Source organism: Pithys albifrons, chromosome Z (genome assembly GCF_047495875.1).
Source record: "Pithys albifrons albifrons isolate INPA30051 chromosome Z, PitAlb_v1, whole genome shotgun sequence".
Taxonomy (NCBI): domain Eukaryota; kingdom Metazoa; phylum Chordata; class Aves; order Passeriformes; family Thamnophilidae; genus Pithys; species Pithys albifrons.
In genome coordinates this window covers 2219355-2241347 of record NC_092497.1, presented here as the reverse complement: position 1 = coordinate 2241347, position 21993 = coordinate 2219355, and the positions used below count along the sequence as shown (strand labels likewise).

The 21993-nt window shown below is 46.6% G+C and overlaps 1 protein-coding gene across 6 annotated transcripts in view; it reads right to left on the bottom strand.

Annotated features, from left to right (window-relative positions):
• Positions 1-344: 344 nt before the first annotated feature.
• The window catches only part of ZBTB7C (zinc finger and BTB domain containing 7C), a 159574-nt gene continuing 137925 nt past the window's right edge, over positions 345-21993 (bottom strand). For all 6 annotated transcript variants that reach the window (XM_071580900.1, XM_071580901.1, XM_071580903.1 and 3 more), the window contains 2 exons: positions 11441-12631; positions 345-6017 (listed from right to left, as the gene is read on the bottom strand). In XM_071580900.1, the coding sequence (XP_071437001.1) occupies positions 5381-6017; positions 11441-12615 (1812 nt within the window). In that variant the 5' untranslated portion in view covers positions 12616-12631 and the 3' untranslated portion in view covers positions 345-5380. The remainder of the gene's footprint in view (positions 6018-11440; positions 12632-21993) is intronic.

The following is a 21993-nucleotide window of genomic DNA, read 5'->3' as shown; positions in this document are numbered from 1 at the left end:
TTTGATTGTGCTGGGAGTTGCACAAAGCAGATGCACAGAAATGGGGAAAAAACCCCCAATTGTACTTAAATATACCTTTTTCCCTGCATGAGATGTCATACTGGGGTATCAGGCATCACCAGGGGTTGCTCCTCAGCCCATACACCCCTGTGGTAACCCGCCCACATGCATTGTCACCCTGGAAGGCCACCACAAAATGATACATCACCCATCTCACCATCATTTGATCACAGAATCATTTAGGTTGGAAAAGACCCCACAGATCATCAAGACCAACTATTAACCTGTCTCTGTAACTTCTACAGCCCCACAGCAGCACTAAGGACACACGAGCCACTCACTGCTTCAGGTAACAGTTTATTTTCTCCAGGGTGTAAGATGTGCAGCAGGTACGTGTACAGGACTGCTGTTTTCTTAGCCAAGAGAAGTTGCAACCAAACAAGAGACCGAAACAAAGAAACCTAACAGTATCCTGCCCTACAGCAAATAGTGCAAGTCATGTAAAACATCAGTTCAACACAGGAAAACAAGGAAAAAAAATAGGTATTTCCAAGCCACAGGTATTTTGTCTCCTTCTGGCGGAGGTCCCAAAGGTGGGGCTGGGAGGTGGGATGGGGCTCAGTTCACCTGGGCTCGGACTATGTGGGATAGGTGGGTGTATATTCTACAAGAAGTTTTTCCTCTTTTCTTCCCATTTTGCTTTTTTATTGGAAAGAAACTCAGGTGCAGACCCAGGAGGTGCACACTGTCAGAGGTACCAAAAGGCAATGGCAGACCCTAAAAACCCAACAGTGGGTGACCTGCTGCCAAATACAATGTTTTCTTAAAACAAGATTGTTGGGGTCTTGCTTCATTTACTGTCTTTATCATAAAACTTTTCTCTGCAACCACAAAATCCTCCAGCTTCAGGGCACTGAGACTGTAAATAAAGCACTAATCCTCTCCAAAAAGGGTAGGAAAGGATGGGGAGACATTGCAGGTCCCAGGGGGCTACAGGCAGAGAACGAGCAGAGCAGAGATGGGGCAGCATTTGCAACCCCACTGGTGGCAGTGGGAATCCTGCTAAAAATCACGTATTTGAGTCTAAAACATTTTAGGATCTATTTTTTTTTTCTGGAGGTGACTGGCAAAGGGAAAAGCCTCTCACTCTCCTAAACTGCAGGCTCTCCCTTTCTAAAACAAAAATTAAAAAATATGTATATATACACCCTTTTTTTTTGCATGTAATTTCTTCTGCACAACTGCAGGAAGAGGCTTTTGCAAAGCCCAACAAAGGGTTTTGAGAAGGGACAGGAGCTGCCCATCCAGCTCCCTGACACTGGTACTCAGGAGATGCTTCTTTGGCAGCAAACCCTGGTGCAAGCAATCACCTCAGCACTGGTTCCCCCTCCACGGCCTGGATGCTCCAGCAGATAACAGCAGCTGTTCAGGAGCAAGTGTGTGGCCATATGTTGCTGCTAACAAGCATTTACTGAAGCTGGTTTCTTTCTGTGATTCCCAAGTGTCTGATTAATGCACAGCTCCTCCGAGCAATTTTCAGATTTTTCACTCTCCCCCTTGCAAATCTACCTCTTTTTTTTTTGTTGTTGTTGCTGGTTTGGTTTTATAAGCAAACCAGAACAAGAGCATAAAATGGGGTTAAAAGCCGCAAGATTAAAAAAAATTAAAATGTTATTTAAATATCTTGAAAGTCAATAACTTAATTTTGTACTTTTTTTTATGCTCAGAAACACACTGTTTATGGGCTGACCCTGCTGTGGTCCTGCAGTCTCCAATCACAAATGAGACGCTCAATGACTGACTGTCTGCCCTGGGATTGATTATTTCCATCTTCTCAAGACACATTTTTGGACCCTGACTGAAGGTCTGGACCTCTGCCTTAGCACCTGATTCTGGGCAGTCCTTCTCATGAGTGTGAAGGAAGGAAAATGTGGCTGTAAGAACTTGGGATGTTTCACTGGGATTGCAGCAGGTGTACAACTGTTGAGCCTGAATCCCTGGTCCCCAGGCTTGGGAGAATGAACTTGGACCCTTATTTACCAATTGCACTCCCAGTTAAAACAGACGGGGGAGAAATGAATCTGACTGCTGGGTCTGAGCTGTACCAGCAGCCCATCCTCCTGGGAAAGGTTTTTCCAGGGACTTCGCCAACAGCTGAGCAGAGAGGAGGGTGCTGTGGTGATGGGAACATCCCTCCTCATCGTTAACCTTATCTCACTGAGCTATGGGAAAGGAAAGCACCCTGGTAGGTAGCAGAGACAGGTGCTGTCAAAGGTGACTCATCTCACCCTTGGGAGGTCCAGCGTAGGTGGGGTGAATCACCCTCCATCACTACCTGTCTCCCTCCAGAGCGACGACAGCTCCAGAGGAAGGCTGGAAATCACGCTGCAGGTTTGAACACCCAAAATTAAAGTGTCAACACGTAGGTGTCTCAATATACATGGGACATCTGTTACACCCATCCTGGTTGGGAAAAGTGAGCAGAGCCCTGGGAAGGTATCTCCATGCTTAGCTGGGCTCCCATGTGGATACCTGTGGCCTGGACTCACCACACAACATCAAAATGGGAAGAAATAGGGTTTTCTCTAATCCTTCCTCTTCACCCCAAAACACAATCACTGGCAGCACTCAAATCCCTCCAACCCTACCCAACCCAGCGCCCACGCGGGAAAATCAACCTTAACTCCATAATCATCATCAGCCTCACAATGCCAACGGCCCCTTGGGTTGGAGCCTGTATGAGCTCAATGCATAACTCACAAGTGATTATTTTGGCTTCCCAAAAGGTGCCTTTGGAAAGCACAGATTTGTGTGCCAGGCAAACATCCGAAAAGCTGCTGCCACATGGGTCAGCAACTGCAACTTTGTCTTCTCACAACAGCCACAGGCAAGAGAATCAAGTCCTGCTAATAATTTGAAAGCATCAATTAACACAGTTTAATAAACACATAAAAGGATCTAGTCTCTTTCTTTTTTCCCATCCACTTTTTAGCATCAATTAAAGTTAAGGGTGATTGTCCCGTGAGTAACTAAGGCAAATTTGTGTCTATGTGTGTGTGTATTGTGTGTGTTTCTCTCTACTTTTTTCTTTTGATTTTTTCCATTGTTTTGTACATAAAGCAATCACATAAAAATAGTTATAAATAGAAAAATTGCAAAGGTTTATCCCCACTTAGACAAATAGGAAAAAAAAAAAAGAACCCAACCAACCTAACAAACAATCCGAGACAGAAAAAACACCTTGCTTCAAGTCCTTGCAGATTATACAGTACTCAGTATCTTTGGATATTTTACAATGACTCCAAATTGTAGACAAAAAACACCTGAAGGAACCAGTCATCTGCAAAACATCGCTGCTTGTAGGAAGTTGATATGGATTAAAAAGAAAAAGTTTGATGCAGTTTTGAGAAGATTTCCTTTCATCTTTTTTCTCTCCGTTGACTTTCACTGCACGTGGAGTCTTTGTGGATTTTGTTTTGGAGGAGGAAGTGAGTGTTGGGCAGCTCCTTGGGGTCATTCTGCTATGTGTGGTCTCAGAGCAGAAGTCCTTCATACCCTCATGGGGGCAGAACTTGGACCTCCTGTGTCCCCCTCCATGCTCTGGTGGAGAGACTCTCATCCAGCCACCACCTCATTGATGGACAAACCAAAACATTCATGAACCCGTGGTCCTCTCATTCCCTCAATTTTGCTGATGTTGAAAGGTAACAGTAAAAAGAGGGGAGGGGGAAAAGTGCCCCAATTTGTAACATTTACATTTTAAAGTGCTGGTTTCATGTAAAACCAGCTTCCCAGGACACCCACTGCAAGCCATCTCAGCCAGTGCTGAAATTGGGATCCCACCATATCTGCCTCCCACAGCTCATCTAAGGAACTGTGAGAAGCAGATGGTCACTAAAAGCCTTTATCCTTGAGAGTAGCTCATGGTTTTGCAGCTGAAGGAGGCTGACAGGGCAATTCCAGCCATTCTTTTAGCCTCAAAAGAATTCTTAGATGGAGTGGCTAAGATGGAGTCTGCAGAGATGCTGAGGAGATACCCCAAACCTGTTGGTCACCATGGACAACCTTCAGCTCGGACCACCCCATCATATGTTACCACCTTATCTTGTGAACCAACAAACAGTGAAGAAATAGCATTTCTACTTGCTTGCAAGTAGAAAATATCATCATCAAGACACCTTTAGTGGACTTTTTTCCACAAAGATCCCTTGAGACAAGCAGCAGGGATATTTCCACACTCAATTTTTTTCCCATTACCATTGCAGGTTCTGGGACATGCAAGTGTTTTGTAAATTTTTCTCATCAAAATATACACAGGAATTCAAGGGAATTAAGGACAGAGTCCCAGACTTTTCAGAATGGTCAGTGGCGGCAAATTCTGACTCTTTGGTTTGAAACGACTTTTTCATTTCAAAATTCCCACGTGGTTCATTTTCACAAAGCAAGGGTTTAATAAAAGCTCAATATTGAAACTTTTCTGATTCTTTCAAAACTTCTCCTTCACCTTTTCAAGCAACTGAAGTTAAAATACTCAAAATAGGCTTTGGTTCTCCTTTTGAAATTTTGAAATAGCTAAAGAACCAAAATAAGTAACATCCCCCTTTTACACCCAGCTTTGCAGCTGGGTGATTTTTTATCTCCATTTTTTAAATTTTTTTTTTATTTTTAGGGTCCCAACTCATGCTGCAGATCAGGGCTTTCACTAGCCCTGTAAATCAGATATACTGCTGAGGAAGGCAATGGCCAGGATCCTCCCTCTCCCAAAACGGCTGCTTGACCTCCCCTTTATCCCTTGTAGGATAAATATTGTTGCCAGACATGACAATTAATTAAAAAAAAATCCAAAACAAAAACAAGCAAACAAAAAAAACAAGACCAAAAAAAATCCAAAAGAGAAAAGTTCTTTTGACCAAAAAGGCCAAGGAATGTAACAAAATAAAACCAAGTCTGGACGGCTTGTCAGTGTCCAGTGGGCTCTGTGAGTGGAAAATGAGGAATACTTTCCCCCAGAAGAGCCATCTCACAGTGATGGCCATGCCCTGGACTAAGGCAAGTGACATTTTTGGGAGTGCTGAAGAGGGCAGCAGTCGTGGCCTGGCCTTCCCAGATGGAGCTGTGAGTGGTGGGTGGCTGGATGGGACAGAGAGCGCCCGATGGCCTCAAAGCCAAGTGCGTTGCAGAGTCTAAAGTGCCAGTGGCCATGGGGCACAGCACCTGCCCACCCCTGTGCTCACCCCAGGGACAGCCCCAAGGCCCATGGCAGTGAGGGGACAAAGAGTTTCTTGTGAGTCTGCTGATGCAGAAGGGCAGGTGGGGACCCCAAGGGGTCTGGGTGCCTTGTTGGGAAAGGAGCAGTTGCATGGTGGGACCGGGCGCAGGTTTAGTTGCTTGCCTCTGAGATGGGAGCCACGTGGCCAAGCCCTGCCAGGCCATTGAAGCCTGTGCTCCAAGGGTCAGGGAGGGGGAAGAAGGGCTGGGCAGCAAGGTTTTCATTGTGGCCCAGGGCAAAGGCGAAGATCCCTGCGTTTCTCTCCATGTCCATCTGGGCTCGCCTGAAAAGCTTCCTCTGGGTCTCCTCGAACTGGCTCTCCAGCTCCTGCAGGCTGAAGGAGGTCTTGGCCCCGCTCAAGAAGTGCTTGGGGCTGGGGCCGGGAAGGCACATGGCTGTGCTGCCGAGGTGGCCACTCATCTCCTCCAGCGTGGGCGGCATCACGAAGCTGTTCTCCACGGGTGGGCCACCGGGGGCGAAGAGCAGCCCGGCCGCCCTCCACGCCGCCGGTTTGCAGCCGCGCCGGGGTCGCGCAATCCGGCAGCTCTGCCGCTTGATGTGGCGGTGCAGGTGGTCAGAGCGGGTGAAGCTCTTGTAGCAGAACTCACACTGGTAGGGCCGGATGCCCGTGTGGATGCGCATGTGGTTCTTCAGGTCGTAGTTGTGCACGAACTTGGCGTTGCAGTGGATGCACAGGTACGGCCGCTCCCCCGTGTGCTTCCGCATGTGGATCTTGAGCTTGTCCTGCCTGTGGAAGAAGAAGGCGCTTGGTCAGGGCAGTGTGGGCTGGATGGGATTAGGATTGCTCTTTGGATCAGGAGAGGAAAGGTGGGGAGCTCATCTTGGGGCTTCCCCCAGAACAGGGGTGCTCTTGCAGGCTGACCCTTGTGTTCCCCTATTCTTTCCTGGGAAACTAAACATCACACACACACATCAGGAGTTTGCAGCCCATCCCAGAGAGTTCAAAACCAGCTTAAACTGGAGGAAAAAAAGCCCTCTGGAATAAACCCCCAAACCATACAATGATAGGATCATTAAGGTTGGAGAAGACCTCCAAGATCATGGACTCCAACCATTCCCCCAGCACTGCTAAGGCCACCACTACCCCATGTCCCCAAGTGCCACATCCACGTGGTTTTTAATCCTTCCAGAGATGGGGATTCCACCACTGCCCTGGGCAGCTGTGCCAATGTCTGACCACCCTTTCTATGAAGAAATTTTCACGATATTCAATGTAAACCTCCCCTGGTGCAACTTGAGGTCATTTCCTCTTGTCCTGGCACTTTTTACCTGGGAGCAGAGCCCAAGCCCCACCTGGCCCCCCCCTCTCCTGTCAGGGAATTGCAGAGAGCAAGTATCTAAATATGGCAATATATCTATACATACATGTAAATATGGAAATATCTAATTAAATACAGACCTATTCCTTCCTGCAAGTAAGGAAATTAGTTGGGATTCAAGAACATGGCAATCTGGGCTGACAATACTGCTTAATTTAAGTCCCTCTTGGATTTCCCTTTGTTTTTATCCTTGCATTGACCACACGGTGTCTCAGGAGGCTTTCATTTGGAGCAGGAGCATCACAGAGGGTGCTGACAGAGGTTCAGCTCCTAGGCACTCTGTCCTTGGCTGCCATGGTCTCAAGGCCAGCACACATCCAGCCTCATTCACCATTTGGAGAAGGATATTAAATCCAGTCAGAGAAAAGCATAATATCCATCCCAATGGCACTTACTAACATATATATATATTTTTTTAAGGAGAACATCTAAAAGCAAGAATGTTTTCCCACACTGGCAGTCCAATCCCTATTTTTCCCCAATGAATATTTCCTTCTGCAGTAAAAAAAAAAAATCACAGCTAAACCATATGATAATAAAAAGCAAAGCTGACTGTAGCTGAACTCAGCTGAGCACTGCTTCCATAGTTGTACCAGTGGAGTTCAAGCAAAGTGGGAAAATTCATACTGTTTTCCAAAATGGTTTTGGTATGAACCCTCCAAAGACTAGTATTTGGGACTATCTGTAGAACATAGAGAGCCATGTCATTATTATATATAAAATACATATATTATAGATATCTCATATAAACCTCTATTATATTAGATAAATATTAAACAACATATAATACAATTTATTATAGTTTTAAAGTATTATTGCATTATGAATTATATAATACATAAGTACAGGTTATGGTATTTTGATTTATATAATATAAAAATCACCCCCAAAAAAATCTATTTATTCTGGCAGGTTAAACCCTCAAAACTTGTAAGGTGCTGCCTTGGCACTAACTTTTGCCACCTTGCCTGTATGGATATTGATATAGTTTTTTGTGAAATGCCTGGCAGCACACTGGTGTCAGCCACTCCATGAGGGCATCCCTGCACACCAGCCCCTCAGGATAAAGGATGTAAAGAAGCATCTCTAGCAGAAGAGTCACTTCTTCACCAGATGATGTTTCATTGCCTTTGGGAAATTGGTCCCAGTCTGGTCCTGCACCTACAGCTTTTTAGGGAGACAGAAAAAAAGCATTTCTTGGTCCCTGCACCAAGCTCAGGGCCAGTTCCCAACTTCACACTCTGAGTAAAGCTGCTGTTATCCCAAGATTTTTCACAAGGGCGCATTTCCCCTGGAAGGTCTGAAACCAGTGCACAGCAGAAGACAAAGCAACATGGAAAATTTCACCCTGAGTGGATGAACCGTGGTGAAATCACACACGGATGAACGCAGGGGCTTGTACTGCAAAGTGGTGGGAAATGTTAATAAAAAGCAGAGCCACCAGCCCCACCTATAATTTAATTTAAACCTCTATATGTAATGTTTAACCTAGTAGGATCACTTTTCCTAATAACATGCTGTGTGCCAGGACTTTATAATGTAAATACAGGCAAAGCTCTTTTCAGGCTGTTATGCATCTCTGGCAGCAGACAGGGAGAAACTCAATCCCCTCTGCCCAGGCAGGATCTCCGGGGGATGGAAGGAGAGGTTTATGGCTCTACCTGGAGCAGCTCAGAGGCTGGGGGCGGTGAGATGCTCTGGTTGTGGAGGAGCACCATGGGGAGGATGTGGTGTGGGGGACACAGGCTTTGTGAGCTGGGAGCTCGGCTCACGGGCTCTCTGAGGGAGATCCACACTCCGTGTGTGTGAATAACCTTAATGCAATTGCATTAGGAGAGCGATTAGGGCTCTGCGAGCTGTCACAACACAAATAATAGGAACAAATAATGTTAACCTTTCTGGCTGGAACAGTTTCTCCTTGAGCACTCTGGGGCTGTCTTGGTGGAAAAGCTGAAATATTTGCAGTTTTCTCCAGCCTTCTAGCAGGGTGAAAACAGCAGACTAGAGGCTGAGCAGCCTTTGTTTAAGGAAAAAAATTAATGAGCTATTAAATGAAGTCCTGCTTCCTGCGATCAGATGTCCCTGGGCAGTGGGAGTGGCAGATCCAGGTGCACGGGGGGGGGGGGGGGGGGGGGGGGGGGGTGGGTCCTTGCTGAGGGATGCGTGATCCTACTGATAATGAAGGGGAAGGGATCTGATGGAAAGGCTGGGGGACTCCCCACCCAGGAAAATACATTTTCTCTGGTTTTCCCAGTTGGATTGCTCCTCTGCAATTCCTTAAAGGCAAAAATAATGCAAAGGACAGATTCATTCTGAAACACTTGGGAACCTCTGCTTCCCTGTGCCTCATTCCCAGTGGACAACAAAAGGGACCATCTGAGCTCGCATCTCCCCAGCAGAGGCACAAGTCTGATGCTCTCATGAAGCACAAAATTCTCCCCAAGAGCAAAACATGTAATGTAAGTGGCAGTGTTGAGGAAATCCCGACAGAAACCTTTTCCTACATCTCAATCACCTCACTTTGCTCGAAAACACAACTTTTACTAAAGGAGAGTTCTCACATCAGAGTGATGTTAAAAATGGCTAAAAAGCCCATCACATCAATAGCTGTGTGCTATTCAAAATCCTTCCAAATGCGTTTAAAAACAACCCTTGTCTCAGGGTGTTAGAAAAGGAAAAAAACCCTACAGCACTCATCTCTGTGATGGGTGACCCACACAAACAGCTTTGTTTTCATCAGTGATGATGGGAGACTGCACCACTGGGTTGGTCCTGATTTTCTTTGTGATTATTTCCTCGGTTTATAGTCCCACTCCTTCTGGGCTCTTTATTTAGAAGCTGTTGAGCATATGGGGGATGTCAAAGCTGTCGGGTTATCCCTGTGCTAGTAATGGGCCATGATAAAACAGCTCTGTGTGGAGCTTTTAACCACCATGATGCTGTTGTAACCTGCCTGGATTATGGGTCAGAATACTCGAATTCTCACTTGAACCCTCAGAGTGGGTCAGTACCAGCATTTTCTTGTGTGTTCCCCAAACTAAGCCCAATGATGCTGCCCTTGCATGTAAAGGACTTTGGGAGCTCTCTAGGAGGGCTTGGCTCTATTATTCACATGACAGGGAAGGTGTCAGTGATGGGTAAGCCAAGCTATTTCCTCACCATCAATTAGCACCTGTGGCATCACATGCAGGAGAGTGACAGGGACCACAGGATGGGGCTGGCCAGGCAGACCCCCACAACCAGTGGGGTGAACCCATCCCACAGAGCCCATCTGTCTGGAAAAAACAACCCAGCACTAACCTGGGGATGCAGCACCAGCAGGAGCCAGATCCAAATTCCTGTAGGCAGGAATTATCACCGTGCAGTGGCCCTTCCCCTGCAAATAGCAGGGTGAGCCAGGCTCACGTTGCTTGTGCCCGCCTGAGGCATGATGCTCCCCGCATTATAATATGGTGTCTGCTGTGTTAATGGAGGGGAGCATGGAAATTTATTTTCAGGTCAAATCCTCATCATCTGCATATCTTCCATTTGAATATTATCATAGGGACAGGAGAAGAAAAGATAGGCTGAATGTGGGAGCACCCCAGGTGTCTGGCCATTGTCAGGAGCTCGCCTCTGCCTACTGTGCAGATTATTTTTCTCTGGTTTTCCCGCCCCAGCTTAATAGGGCTCTCTCTCTCTCACACAGCCAGGAGCTGAAATACCATGCTCTTGTCAGAAAGCTTTATTATTATGGTAAAGATTGTCCTCATTAGATATTAATTATACTCAGCAAGAGCAGGTCCAGGAATCTATTTGTCTCTGCTCACCGATTAAATTCGCCCAGCTTTGCAGGGAAGGGTTTCAAACTGGAGCGTTAGATTTGCATAGCCTGCTCCAATTGTTGCCCAGAGAAGTTGTGGCTGCCCCATCCCTGGAATTGTCCAAGGTCAGGAGCAACCTAGGATAGTGGAAGGTGTCCCTGCCCATGGCAGGGGGGTTGGAACAAGATAGTTTTTAAGGTTGCTACCAACCCAAACCATTCTGGGATTCTATGAGTCCAACTGTTCCCACAGCACTACAAACTCCACCAAATGATGTCCCCCAGGTGTCACATCTACACATCTTTTAAATCCCTCCAGGGATGGGGACTCCACTACTGCCCTGGGCAGCCTGTTCCAGTGCTTGACAACCCCTGCCATGATGAAATTTTTCCTAATATCCAACCTAAACCTCCCATGGTGAAACTTGAGGCCATTCCCCTTTGTCCTGTCACTTGTCTTTGGAGAAGAGACCGACCCCTACTGCACTACTGACATGTAATAATTAAGGCCACTCCAGCCTCAGAGCACACAGATACTGTCATGTCCAAACATGTGCAACTTGGTTGTGGTTTACACTGGTGCCAAAATGTGCAAACCCAAACTAATTACATCCTGTGGCTAAATGGCCCTCCCAACTCAATGTATGTCCCAGCACATTAGAGATAAAGCCTCCTTGGCTGTTTGACCATCTGTTTTCCAGCTCACTCTAGTCCCACTGTGGTGAACTGTTGTGGGGTTGAAAATATCCTGTTACTTATTTAAGCTTTTGCCCAGTGAGGGGATGGATCTAGTGACTTGTGGATGTCATCCACAACCCACAGAAATCAGTAGGTTCATTTTCTTCCTCCACCCTCCCCTCCTCCCCTTCCCCCGTTTTTTTTTTTCCCTGAGGGGATAGAGATCATGTCCTGCTTTCTTTACTACTTTTCTTTGGGGGAAAAAAAAAAAATGTGTAGCTCAGGAATCAGCTAGGGGTGATGATGACCACAACCCCCTCCCCACACATGGCAGAGGTAACCCATGCACACCTGGTAAAGCGAACTTCACAGATATTGCACATATAGGGCTTCTCCCCCGTGTGGGTCCTCATGTGCCTGGGTAGCTTGCCAGCTCCCATGATGACTTTGTTGCAGATGGGGCACTGCTGAGATGCCTTGGGCTTTATTTTCCTTTCTTCCTCCAGGGGCCATGGAGGAAAAACTCCTCCGAACTGGGTAGCGCTTAAGAAATTGAGATAAGCACTATAGTCAGTCTCTGCTTTAATATGCCCTAAGGGAGCTGCTGGGGTGTTGGCAAACATGTCCTTGAAGAAGTCATTAGGGAAAGGAGGTGGAGGCAGGTCTTCCTTCTCCTCCTCTTCCTTGATCTTCCTCTTTTTGATCACCAGATCCAAGGGGCCATTGTCTTGTGGCTCCTCGAGCTGGGAGAAGGAGCTAAAGTCGCCATTCCATAGATGGGGGAAAAAGGTAGGGGTGAAGGGAGAGAGAGTTGGCCTCCTTTCTGGGATGTTCGCCTTAGGGTACAAGTTTTCACTTAGCAAGGACTCAATGGAGAAGTCTCGTATCATGCCCAGGTGTCCAGAGGAGTTACTGGCTGGGAAGTGATTTGGAAAATCTTTAGGTGCTTCTGCATATGTTTCTTCAGTAAGGTCAGACTCAGAAGGGCTTTGGTGGCAGCTTACTTCTTGTACATCGGTTAGGTTCTCCTGATTGACAAAATCTTCCACTTCTTCCTCCTCCTCCTCCTCCTCCTCTTCATCATCATCTTCATCATCGTCTTCGTCTTCTTTGTCATCTTCCTCTTCAGCCTCTCTGTTGGGCTCCATGATTTCAAGGCATACATTGATAATGCTCTGGATCTCCAGCATCTTGGCAGCACTGAGGATGTGCTTGACATTTGAGGTGGTGATGGTGAGTGTTGAGGTGTAGGCAAACTCAAGGATGGCAGAAAGTGCTTCAGGCTTGACAAAGTCAATCTCGTAAACATAGGGCTGGTCTGTTAAAGTGCCAGTAGTGAAGAGTTTTTTGAAGTACTTGCTGCAGGCAGCCAGAACGGACCGATGGGTCCGGTACTCCTGGTCCTGTACGATGAGGATGACATCGCAGAGGAGACCATCGTGCCGCTGCTCATTTAGACCACACAACACCTCACTGCTGTGGTTCGGGAATGGGATCCCGATAAGATCTTCAATGCCATTGGCCATATTCTCATTTAGTGCCCTAGGACAAAAACACAAGACAGTGGAGCGTTAGCAGGGGATTCCCAACAGTGATGCCAAAATGACGCTGCCTTCTCTCTGTGTCCTTCTCTCCCCTGCCTCACTTGGACCTCTGTAATCACATTCCACTTGCACTGCCCCACTGCTTCTCTGTGCCACCTGCAACTCCTTCCAGATTCTCTGTGATCTAACCTCTGCTTCTCTTCACATCTCTTCATCTCCTCCTTTGTCTCCATCCCTCTCTACTCAATTCCCACCCTGTTCACCTTTTCATAACCACCACAAGATCCCTTTTCTCTTTTGCATCCCTCCTCCAGGAACCTTGTGCAATGACTCCCTCCCACCAAGTTTATTCTGTGTCCTCCCACAGACAACACTGTTCCAGGCACATGCTGGATTTGCCCTGCCAGGAGCTACATGGGGAAAGTATGATGCTGTATTGCTTCACACTGCCAAGTCCCAGCACCTACACAGTTTAAACAAGATGAGCGAGGGAATGCCCATCCCATCTACGTAACTGGTACAACTGAGTGTCCCAAATAGAAGGGTCATGGCTGCTTGTTGTCATAGAAGAGTGATCCTTATGGACCAACAGGCATCCAGTTCTGCTACTTCATGCCTGGAAGTTCTCCCATGCCACCTCAGCATGTGGACAAACCGCATAAGGATATCTTCCTGAGGGATCTGGGAAAGGGGAGGCAAACAAGGATTTGTGTCACAGCATACCTAAATGCTCAGAGGAAGACAACCACGTAGCAAGGACCTGGCCAGACACAAATTGCTGTCTGCTATCTTCTTCCATGAGCTTAGCTTGCTTCGTTCACAATCCTGCTTGGACTTGTCAGTATGGTATCAAATGCCCCGTGCATCCGGCAGACACCTTCCCCTGCTAGAGCAGCTTTAGCTTCAAACGAAAACTCGGAAGCAAAAAGCCCACACCCAAGAGGAAAACCTGATTTTTTTTTTGCCATTTTTAAATCTGTAATATGTTTCCTCTTTCACATGGCTCCAGCAGCCCTTCCACATGAGAAATCCCAGGAAAGGAGAGTTATTTCCTTCAGCAGGCAACGAATACATTAATCCCTTCACACACAGAATACATCAAAAAGACAGAATAACTTTGAATACACTAACCCTTTGGAAATCCCCAGGACACAGGGCATGTGTTCATGCAGTGTCACCTCTACCAGCCCCAGCTCGTGGCCATGCTGCAGGTAGACACCTGGTTCAGAGATGAGCAGTTAATCACCAAGAGAGCTCAGGGTACAGGTAAGGGAAACTGCAGCCCCACTCTGTCCCTTTTTGCAAGGCGGAGACCTTCAGGCAGTCTCTCAGTCCTACCCTTTGCACCTCTGTCAGTTCCCAATTCCACTCCACACCACCTCTGCATCTCTCCTGGGATCCATTGTTGTGTCCTGGGTATCCTCCACCGCTGCACTCACTCCAAAATCCTTCTCACCAGCTGTGGGGTCCTGATCTACCTCATGGTGAGGGGCTGGCTCCCACCCTCCCACCTGCCTCCAACCTTTGTGGATGGAAAGAGCCTAGTCTGACGGAGTTTGTCTATGAAAATCCATTCTTCACCTTGGCCAGCAAGCCAGCAATGCTTGGCAAAGCCTGGGAGACACCTAGAAGGGATCAGATTCAGCAGCAAACATTCCCATGGGAAAAGGAATATTGTCTTGCTTCTCCTCCCTCCACAGGGTCATTCTCCAGCTGAGAACTTGCAGATATCTCCCTCCTACCTAAGCTGCACTGCTGAAAACTCACATATGGAAGTGAAGCAAAGGCCTTGGTAAGACAGAACACACCTGGGAGAGGTGATAGACCACGAGCCTGGTGGGAGCAACGTGAGGATGGGGGACAGCTGTTCCTGACCAGTGAAGCCTCTCAGCAGGCTGCCACCATGGGGAGCCCTGTCCAGCCACCTCCCCATGCCCAGAGTTGAGGAGAGGAACCAGGAATTACACCCCTCTGAGCCCCCTCAGCTTCAGCCATCAAAACTTTCAACACAAGGAGGATGCTCCAGCCCCGCATCCCGTGGTGTGTCCATTACCTCCGTGCTAATTATGTCTGTTGCTTGAAACAAATTGATTCATTACAGCGTGCTGTGCTTAACCATGTTAACCAGCTACACTCCTCTACAAGCCCAACAAGTCCTGTATTAAATCCTCCTTGAAAATCACCAATAAATGATGGCAAATCCAATGTGTTCTCCAAGTGGAGTGTAAGATAATAAATAACCCTTGAGCCAGGGAGGAAAAGACAACTTCCTTTTTTAGGGCTTTGTATCTCGAATAATAAGCATGAGCAATTAAATTTCTATTGCTGTTTTTATCTTCTACTCATTTATTTTTGTTTGGAAGGAACATTAGTGTTAAAGTTGCTCCTCGCATGAAGGAGCATGTCTTCCTACAAGCCTATTTTGATCTTTTACTGCCAGATCACCCTAAGTGCCAAAGATCAGAAAAGCAGAATATTAGACTAGCCTGAGAAATGTTTTTATAGACCTTTTTTTCTGGACACTGAACTTCATTCTCCCTAATTAGTGAATTATTCACTCCACAGCAAGAAAAAATTGAATTGAGAGATCAGGGTGGTATGTGATTATACATATATTTAATTTATACATAGAAAATATATAAAAATTATGCCGCTCTTTAAGGAAATTGACTGGTTTTCCTTTCTTTTCCCTTCCTGGTCCTCTTGAGATGTGGTTCTGTTAACCACAGAGCTTAGACAAGCCGATAACTTTACAAGATGCTGGCAAAATTGAAGGTGATTCATGTCATTTAAATAGGGGGGGGAGAAGGAAAGAAACAGCCCGTTCATTTGCATACATTTGCATTTTTTAAACTCGAAGGGTGGTTTGACAGCTCTGAAGCTCAGTGAGCTTGAGAAATGACCTTATGGTTCCCATGCCCCCGGGGAGGTTGATGGCCAGAGGCTGGAAGTGTGCTGAGGCTGATGTTTTCCTTCCTCCCCCTCCCTCCTCTCCCTCCTCCTGCACTCCCCCCTTCCCCTGCCCAAGCCAAGGGTGGGGTCTTCAATAATAACAGGCATAAAAATAGCATCTGATGGTGACAAATGTCACCAGCACATGCACACACACACACACACACACACACACACACACACACATCCAGATGCTGGGCAGACGACACAGAGTTAAAGAGAAAAATCCCATTTTATAATAGAAAATTACAGCATTGTTAAAATAAACTGGAGGGAGATGGTGGAAAGGGTGGAGGGCACCTAAAATAAATGTATTCTGCAAATGACACCACGAAACACTGCATTTATGGTCATGCTTAAAACTCATTCATTACTTTCTTGCCAGGAAAAGCACAATTTATAAAAGAAATGATGTTAGGAGATGCTCTTTGGGTGCCAGACTGCTTCTCCCCACGTTCTGCCAACAGATTTAGACACCTGAGGCTGCAACAGGAAAAAAAATGGTGGTTGGGAAAACTAAGTTTTATCCCCTTTTTGAAGGAAAAAACCCCAAATACAAGACAAGGACCACAGCAACATTACAAAGCACCTGCAATGTGCACTCCCTGGGTGACCCAAAGCTCATCCAGGCACTCTGCTGCTCAAAAACCCCTTCTGTTTTTATTTTATTTTATTTTATTTTATTTTATTTTATTTTAATCTTTTTACTTTAAGCTCCTCCAGTATAATACAGCATCTGCAAACCAGTAATGTAAAATTGGAATATCAGAGGGGGACAGGCAAAATGCTTATTTAACACCATAGTAAGCAAAAAACCAGATGCACACTCAATAGATTATTGAGATATGCACATTGAGAAAAGACAAAACAAACTAATATTGCCTATATTCATTTGTATGGGTGGAAATGGAGGATGCAGCTTGGAGGAGCCCTGGGAAAGATGTGTCAGCGCCAAGGTGGGACAGGATCCTGCCCCTGGGTCTCAGTGTTGCTCAATGTCAGGAGCAGGATGCTGTGACCTGTGAGGGCTCCTCACCAGCACTTCCCTTTCCCACCTCCTTCCTCATCCCCAGTGACAACGCCCTGCAAAGCTGAGCCCTTGGAGGAGATAAAGGCTGTCAGGGAGAGCCCAGGTTTGTGCAACATCTGGCTTCTGGTTCAGGGCTATGGCAGGGATGGGGATCTTCCCTTCCCAATTGCTCCACCTGTGGGGACAACACTTCACAACCTGAGTCTTAGCTGGAAGATAGCAATTTTGGCCTTTAATTGTGTGTTGGCATATAACAAAATTGCTGTTAACATGCAGTGTTTCAATATTTCAGTATTTTAATGATCTATTATTTTAATATATTAGTATCTCAGTACATTACTATTTTATTGCTTGAGTATTTTAGGCATTTAAAAATTACATTAATACTGTATATATTTATATTGTATGTGGTTTTATTTTATATATTGGTATTTATATAGAGATATTTAGAGCATCTCACCTTAAAATGTGGATTGCTTGGCCTTTTCTTTGATATGATTTTCCCCTCAGGAAGGTGCTGGTTCCCCTGATTACCTTTCCTTTTGGTGAGCCTGTAGTCAGTCTCCATGGGAGTGCCACCCCAAAGACATGGGGGTGCCCTGGGGTAAGCTTGGGATGCAAAAACAAGGTGCCCCTCCTCAGTGCCAGGCTCATTCTGCATTCAGCACAGCAGAGAAAGGAGCCTGAGGCTCCTGCTGATCTCTGCCTGCTACTGGTGTCAAAATGTCACTTTTCCAGGCAAAACAAGGTGTCTCCAGATCTTCCCTTCACCCACCCTGTGCATGGTGCAGGGTTTAGTGTGCAAGACTTGGAGGAGGAAATCCCTGACCACTGCTCCCCTATCCCAGTCAGATCCTGCCCCCCCTCGCCAGCATCCATCAGCCCTTGCTGACACAAAACCCCTGGAGGAATTCAAGCTTTACACATGAAGCATTAGGCCACCCAACAAAGCACCCTAGAGGTGGCAAAACCAGGATTCGAGGTGCTGATCATCCCAGGCCACCCCAGTCAGGAGAGGGAGTCAGAGAATCACAGAATGAATCCCAGAATGGTTTAGGTTGGAAGGGACCTCCAGGCTCATCCAGTTCCACCCCCTTCATGGGCAGGGACACCTTCCATGTTGCTCCAAGCCCTTTCCAACCCAGCCCTGGAACACTTCTAGGGATGGAAGAGTCAGCAGGAGATCTCAACATCTTTCCCCAGCCTAATTTTATTTTCTACCACTGACTCACCTGCCCAGGGCACCTGGCACCCTGAGACACAGATGCTTTGGCTCTTCTGCTTCGCTACCTGCTTCTCTTTCCCAATCCCTGCTGCACAATGCAGAAATGGAGGCAGCAGCCAGGGTGGGCTGGCTGTCCTCCCTCTGCATCCACCCCTGTATCCCATCTGTGTAGACCTGCCTGTGACCTCCATCAGCCCATAAATATATGTGGGTTATTTTTTTTTCACCCAGTTTTATTTGTGCCTCTTTATAATGAAGCAATTAAGATGTGCATGGGAGATCACCCTAACCTGTCAAAATATTACAGCTACTTTCTATGGGATATGCTGGCCAGTGACTGATAACTCCTGCTCCTGTTATTTGGTGGAAAAATACCAGCACAGGTTGCTCAGAGAAGCTGTGGCTGCCCCACCCCTGGAGGTGTCCAAGGCCAGGTTGGACAGGGCTTGGGGCAGCCTGGGACAGTGGAAGGTGACCCTGCCCATGGAAGAAGGTTTGAACCACATGGCCTTTAGAAGTCCCTTCCAACCTAAACAATTCAACGATTTGATTTTAGGGGCACAGGGATATTGGGGCTCTGTTCCTGCACCCACCATTTGCTCCACGACCTTGAGCAAGTCCCTTGTGCAAACAGTCCTGAGCAAAGCCACCCATATTGACACCCCACTTGAAGGTGGTCCTGTGGGGACAGCACCACTGCCTTAGCCAAGCACTTTGCTGCAACTTGGGAGAACCAAGAAAGAGTTGGGATACCTAAAAGCCTATCTGAAGGCAGACAAAGGGGTGCACTTATTTTTTTAATTAAAAAAAAAGGGAGGTGAAAACCTAAAACAAGGCAAGTCTTTCCTTCATCACACCTGCCCTCTGAACATACTGTCTCCAGAAGAACACATTATTAAGCCACCCACCCCAGTACCAAGTGTTTCTCCCCTCTGGCAGGAAGGTGTGGCAGAGCACTCCTCACCTTTCAATCACTTCCCAGCGAGATGCCTGAAATGATGAGGAAAACGTGGTGACACCAACCACTGCCTCCCTCGCAAGGAAATAATCAGGGTTTTTTAAAGGACAGGAGAGACTTTGCAGACCCACAGATGGTGCTGTGGGAGGGGAAACGCCTCGTAGCAAAAGCACCTGGGTTTTACTGCTGGGCTGGGCACCCGCCCCAGCCTCCAATAACTGGGACCAGCCTTTCCCTTGGGACCAAACTTGCTTGGAAAACATGGGGTTGAGCTGGGAAAGTTGGGGGTGTTTGGCTTTTAAGAAGTATGTAATGAGCTCATCCACTCAAAATTGAGGATCTCACCAAAAACTCAACGATTTTGCTTAGGTATGGACTAAGGAGAAAAGGGCAGAAGTTTCCAAAGTGATGCTTTGGTGAGGAAGGATGCAAAGGTCATATTTGCCATGGAAGATGCTCACTGGCAGCAAGGATAGGGAGGAAGCCCTGTAGGTGGCTGCAGGGGTGGCATCATCCCATATGTCTCATGGCAAGGAAACACCTCTGTAAATGGAACAGGTCAGTACAACTTAAGGAGATGATCCATAAGGACACCAATGGAAAGGCCAACCAGAGCCCCAGCAATGCTGACCCAGATGAACACCTCCCACTGGTGCTGGGATGAGAGGGATGGCCAAGGAGCCGTGAGGGGGACAGTCCAACCCTTTTTGGCCAGGTTCCCAGAGACAACAATGCATGAGATGAAAGAGCTCCAGACATCGAGCATGGTTTGATCACATAATTAAAGCTTTTAGGTGTCAGGGATTGAGATCACACAGGTGACCTTCCCCCTGGTATTTCTCCATTACCTACTGGACTTTTCAATATTCATACTAATCTTTGAACAAAATCCTTAGGCATACAAGGATTCATTCATATCAACATCTGGATATCAAGTTGAGCCCATCTGAACTATGTATATTTGCACATACTATATAGAACTGAATATTTTTGGCTGGAACTTAGTTTCCTATAAGCAGGCCACCAAAAAGCCATTTTCACTGAAGTCTCATCAGGGAATCCAAAATAAAAGCTGTTCTAGAACCATCTCCACAGTTTTCAATGGTCCCATCAATAACATATTTCACCCCTTCTCTTCCCAGTTTCCAAAATCCTTGCAGAAGCTCAGCTAGCCAAACAGACCTGGGGCACATAAACACAGGAGATCTGCTGGACATCTCTGGTACAACATCACTTGGGAACTACATGAGGACCATTTGCTTACAAAGGTAAATAGTGATTACAGGTGCCACTCATTTGCTTGTTGAGGTGTGTGTGCAAGCCCAAGCCTCTCCTGTGCCCTCTGTGAATCCATCCCAGGGAGTTTTTAAAGACTACTTACACATATCACAGCAAATGCTATGCATCTCTCAATAAATCCATCCCTGCAGCTTAACTCCAGCTACCCAGAGCCTACCTGAAGCACTCTGTACCTCAACAACTTTGTTTCCATACAGACATAATCTCCAAAATTGCAAATTATGAATCAGATCATCCCTCAGTGACCTCAACAGTTGGGTGCTACTGGTTGTACTGGAAACTTACTGTTGCTCCATGACCACCAGGATCCAACCCCACTCTCTGGGGTATTTAAGTTAAGGCCATATTTTCTGGCCTCAGTTCTTCTACAGGTTTGTTGTTCAGGCTGAGCTCTTGACTGGCATGGGATGATGAACAGATTGAGCTCATGGCAGGGAATTGGAACTCCATTATCTTTAAGGTCCCTTCCAACCCAAACCACTCTGTCATTCTGTGATTTCTATGATCACATCAGCAGGACCAAGCCCCACCGCTCTCCTATTTCCTTAGAAACAGTTCTTGGCCCCCAGATAAATGCCAACAGGAGCCCTAGCAGGGCCAGAATAGAGTTCAATGCCTCCCATAATTGAAGGGCCATACTTTCACTCTGGCTTCCTCTTTCTAGCTTCTTTAAATTACCCAGTAAAATTCCCAGTTTCAAAGTTTATATAAAGCTCCAAAACCAGCAGGTCTGGGTCACTTCTGGGTGGCAGCTTGATGAAGTCTGCAAGCTGCATGACAAGTGCCATCTCATGTGCTGAGCAGGTTTTGGCAAAGGCAAATCCTGGTGATAAATGGTCAAATAAACGTAAACAATTAGCAAAGCTACATCAAAGGCACTGCCTGGCTCCAGATGGTGTTTTGAGGGCTTCATCTATGCACAGAGCAGGGGCAAATTAATTAACCACAGGCAGGCAGGTACCAGAGAGGAGACTTAATAGGGTGGTCACACCTGACCACACTCTTTTTTTGCAGCTTTGACCCCCTCATTCAAGCAGTTCCTTGGAGGTCTGGGGCTTGAGGGGATGGTGCTTAGGACATCAGCTCCCTTCTCCTCCTCTCTGCTGAGGTTTGGAAAATGCTGAAAGGCTGGAGATGCTCAATATCCAGGTCTTTTTCTTCAACCTTGTCTACATGACTCTGCACAGCCTTGATGCTCTCCTGGCAATGGTCCATATAATGTTTCTGATTAATATTTCCCCTCTATATGTATCCATAAGCACACACACACACACACACACACACAATTTCGAATATGTGGGAAGTGGGGAATATGTCAAATGAAACAGCAGAGTTTCCAGTCAACCTCTGCAACCACCCCACTCTCATGGAAACTCATTCACACTTCAAGTGACACAATCCCCCTCCCACATCACCAAAAAGAGGGGGAAAAAAAGAGAGGAGGAAAATCCCCAGATTTCCCTAGATATCCACCAGAGATATGCCCATGCCAGAGCTGGCCTGGTTGAACATCAGTTTGCTGGTCCCTCCAGCAGCTCTAGCATGAGATGGATGAGGTTTGTGACATTGCTGGTGGCATTTCTGCACGTGTCTGCTCTTCTTCCCGTTGTGCAAGATGCTCAAATCCTGTAATAGGGATTGGTATAGTATGTGCAGATATAAATATATATACATATATATATATATATATGTGTGTGTGTGTGTATGTATATATAGGATACATCCCTATGAACACATGATATTACAACCCAATGAGCACGTCAGTAGTGGGTACCTCCTTCCATCATGGCACTAAAAATAGCCAGAAAAGCCATTTCCTCCCATTCTGAACTCTCCTGGGAGAACAGGCCAGCCCCTTCGCTCTCTCCCGTCCTGTTCTTCTTCAGAGCCAGAAAA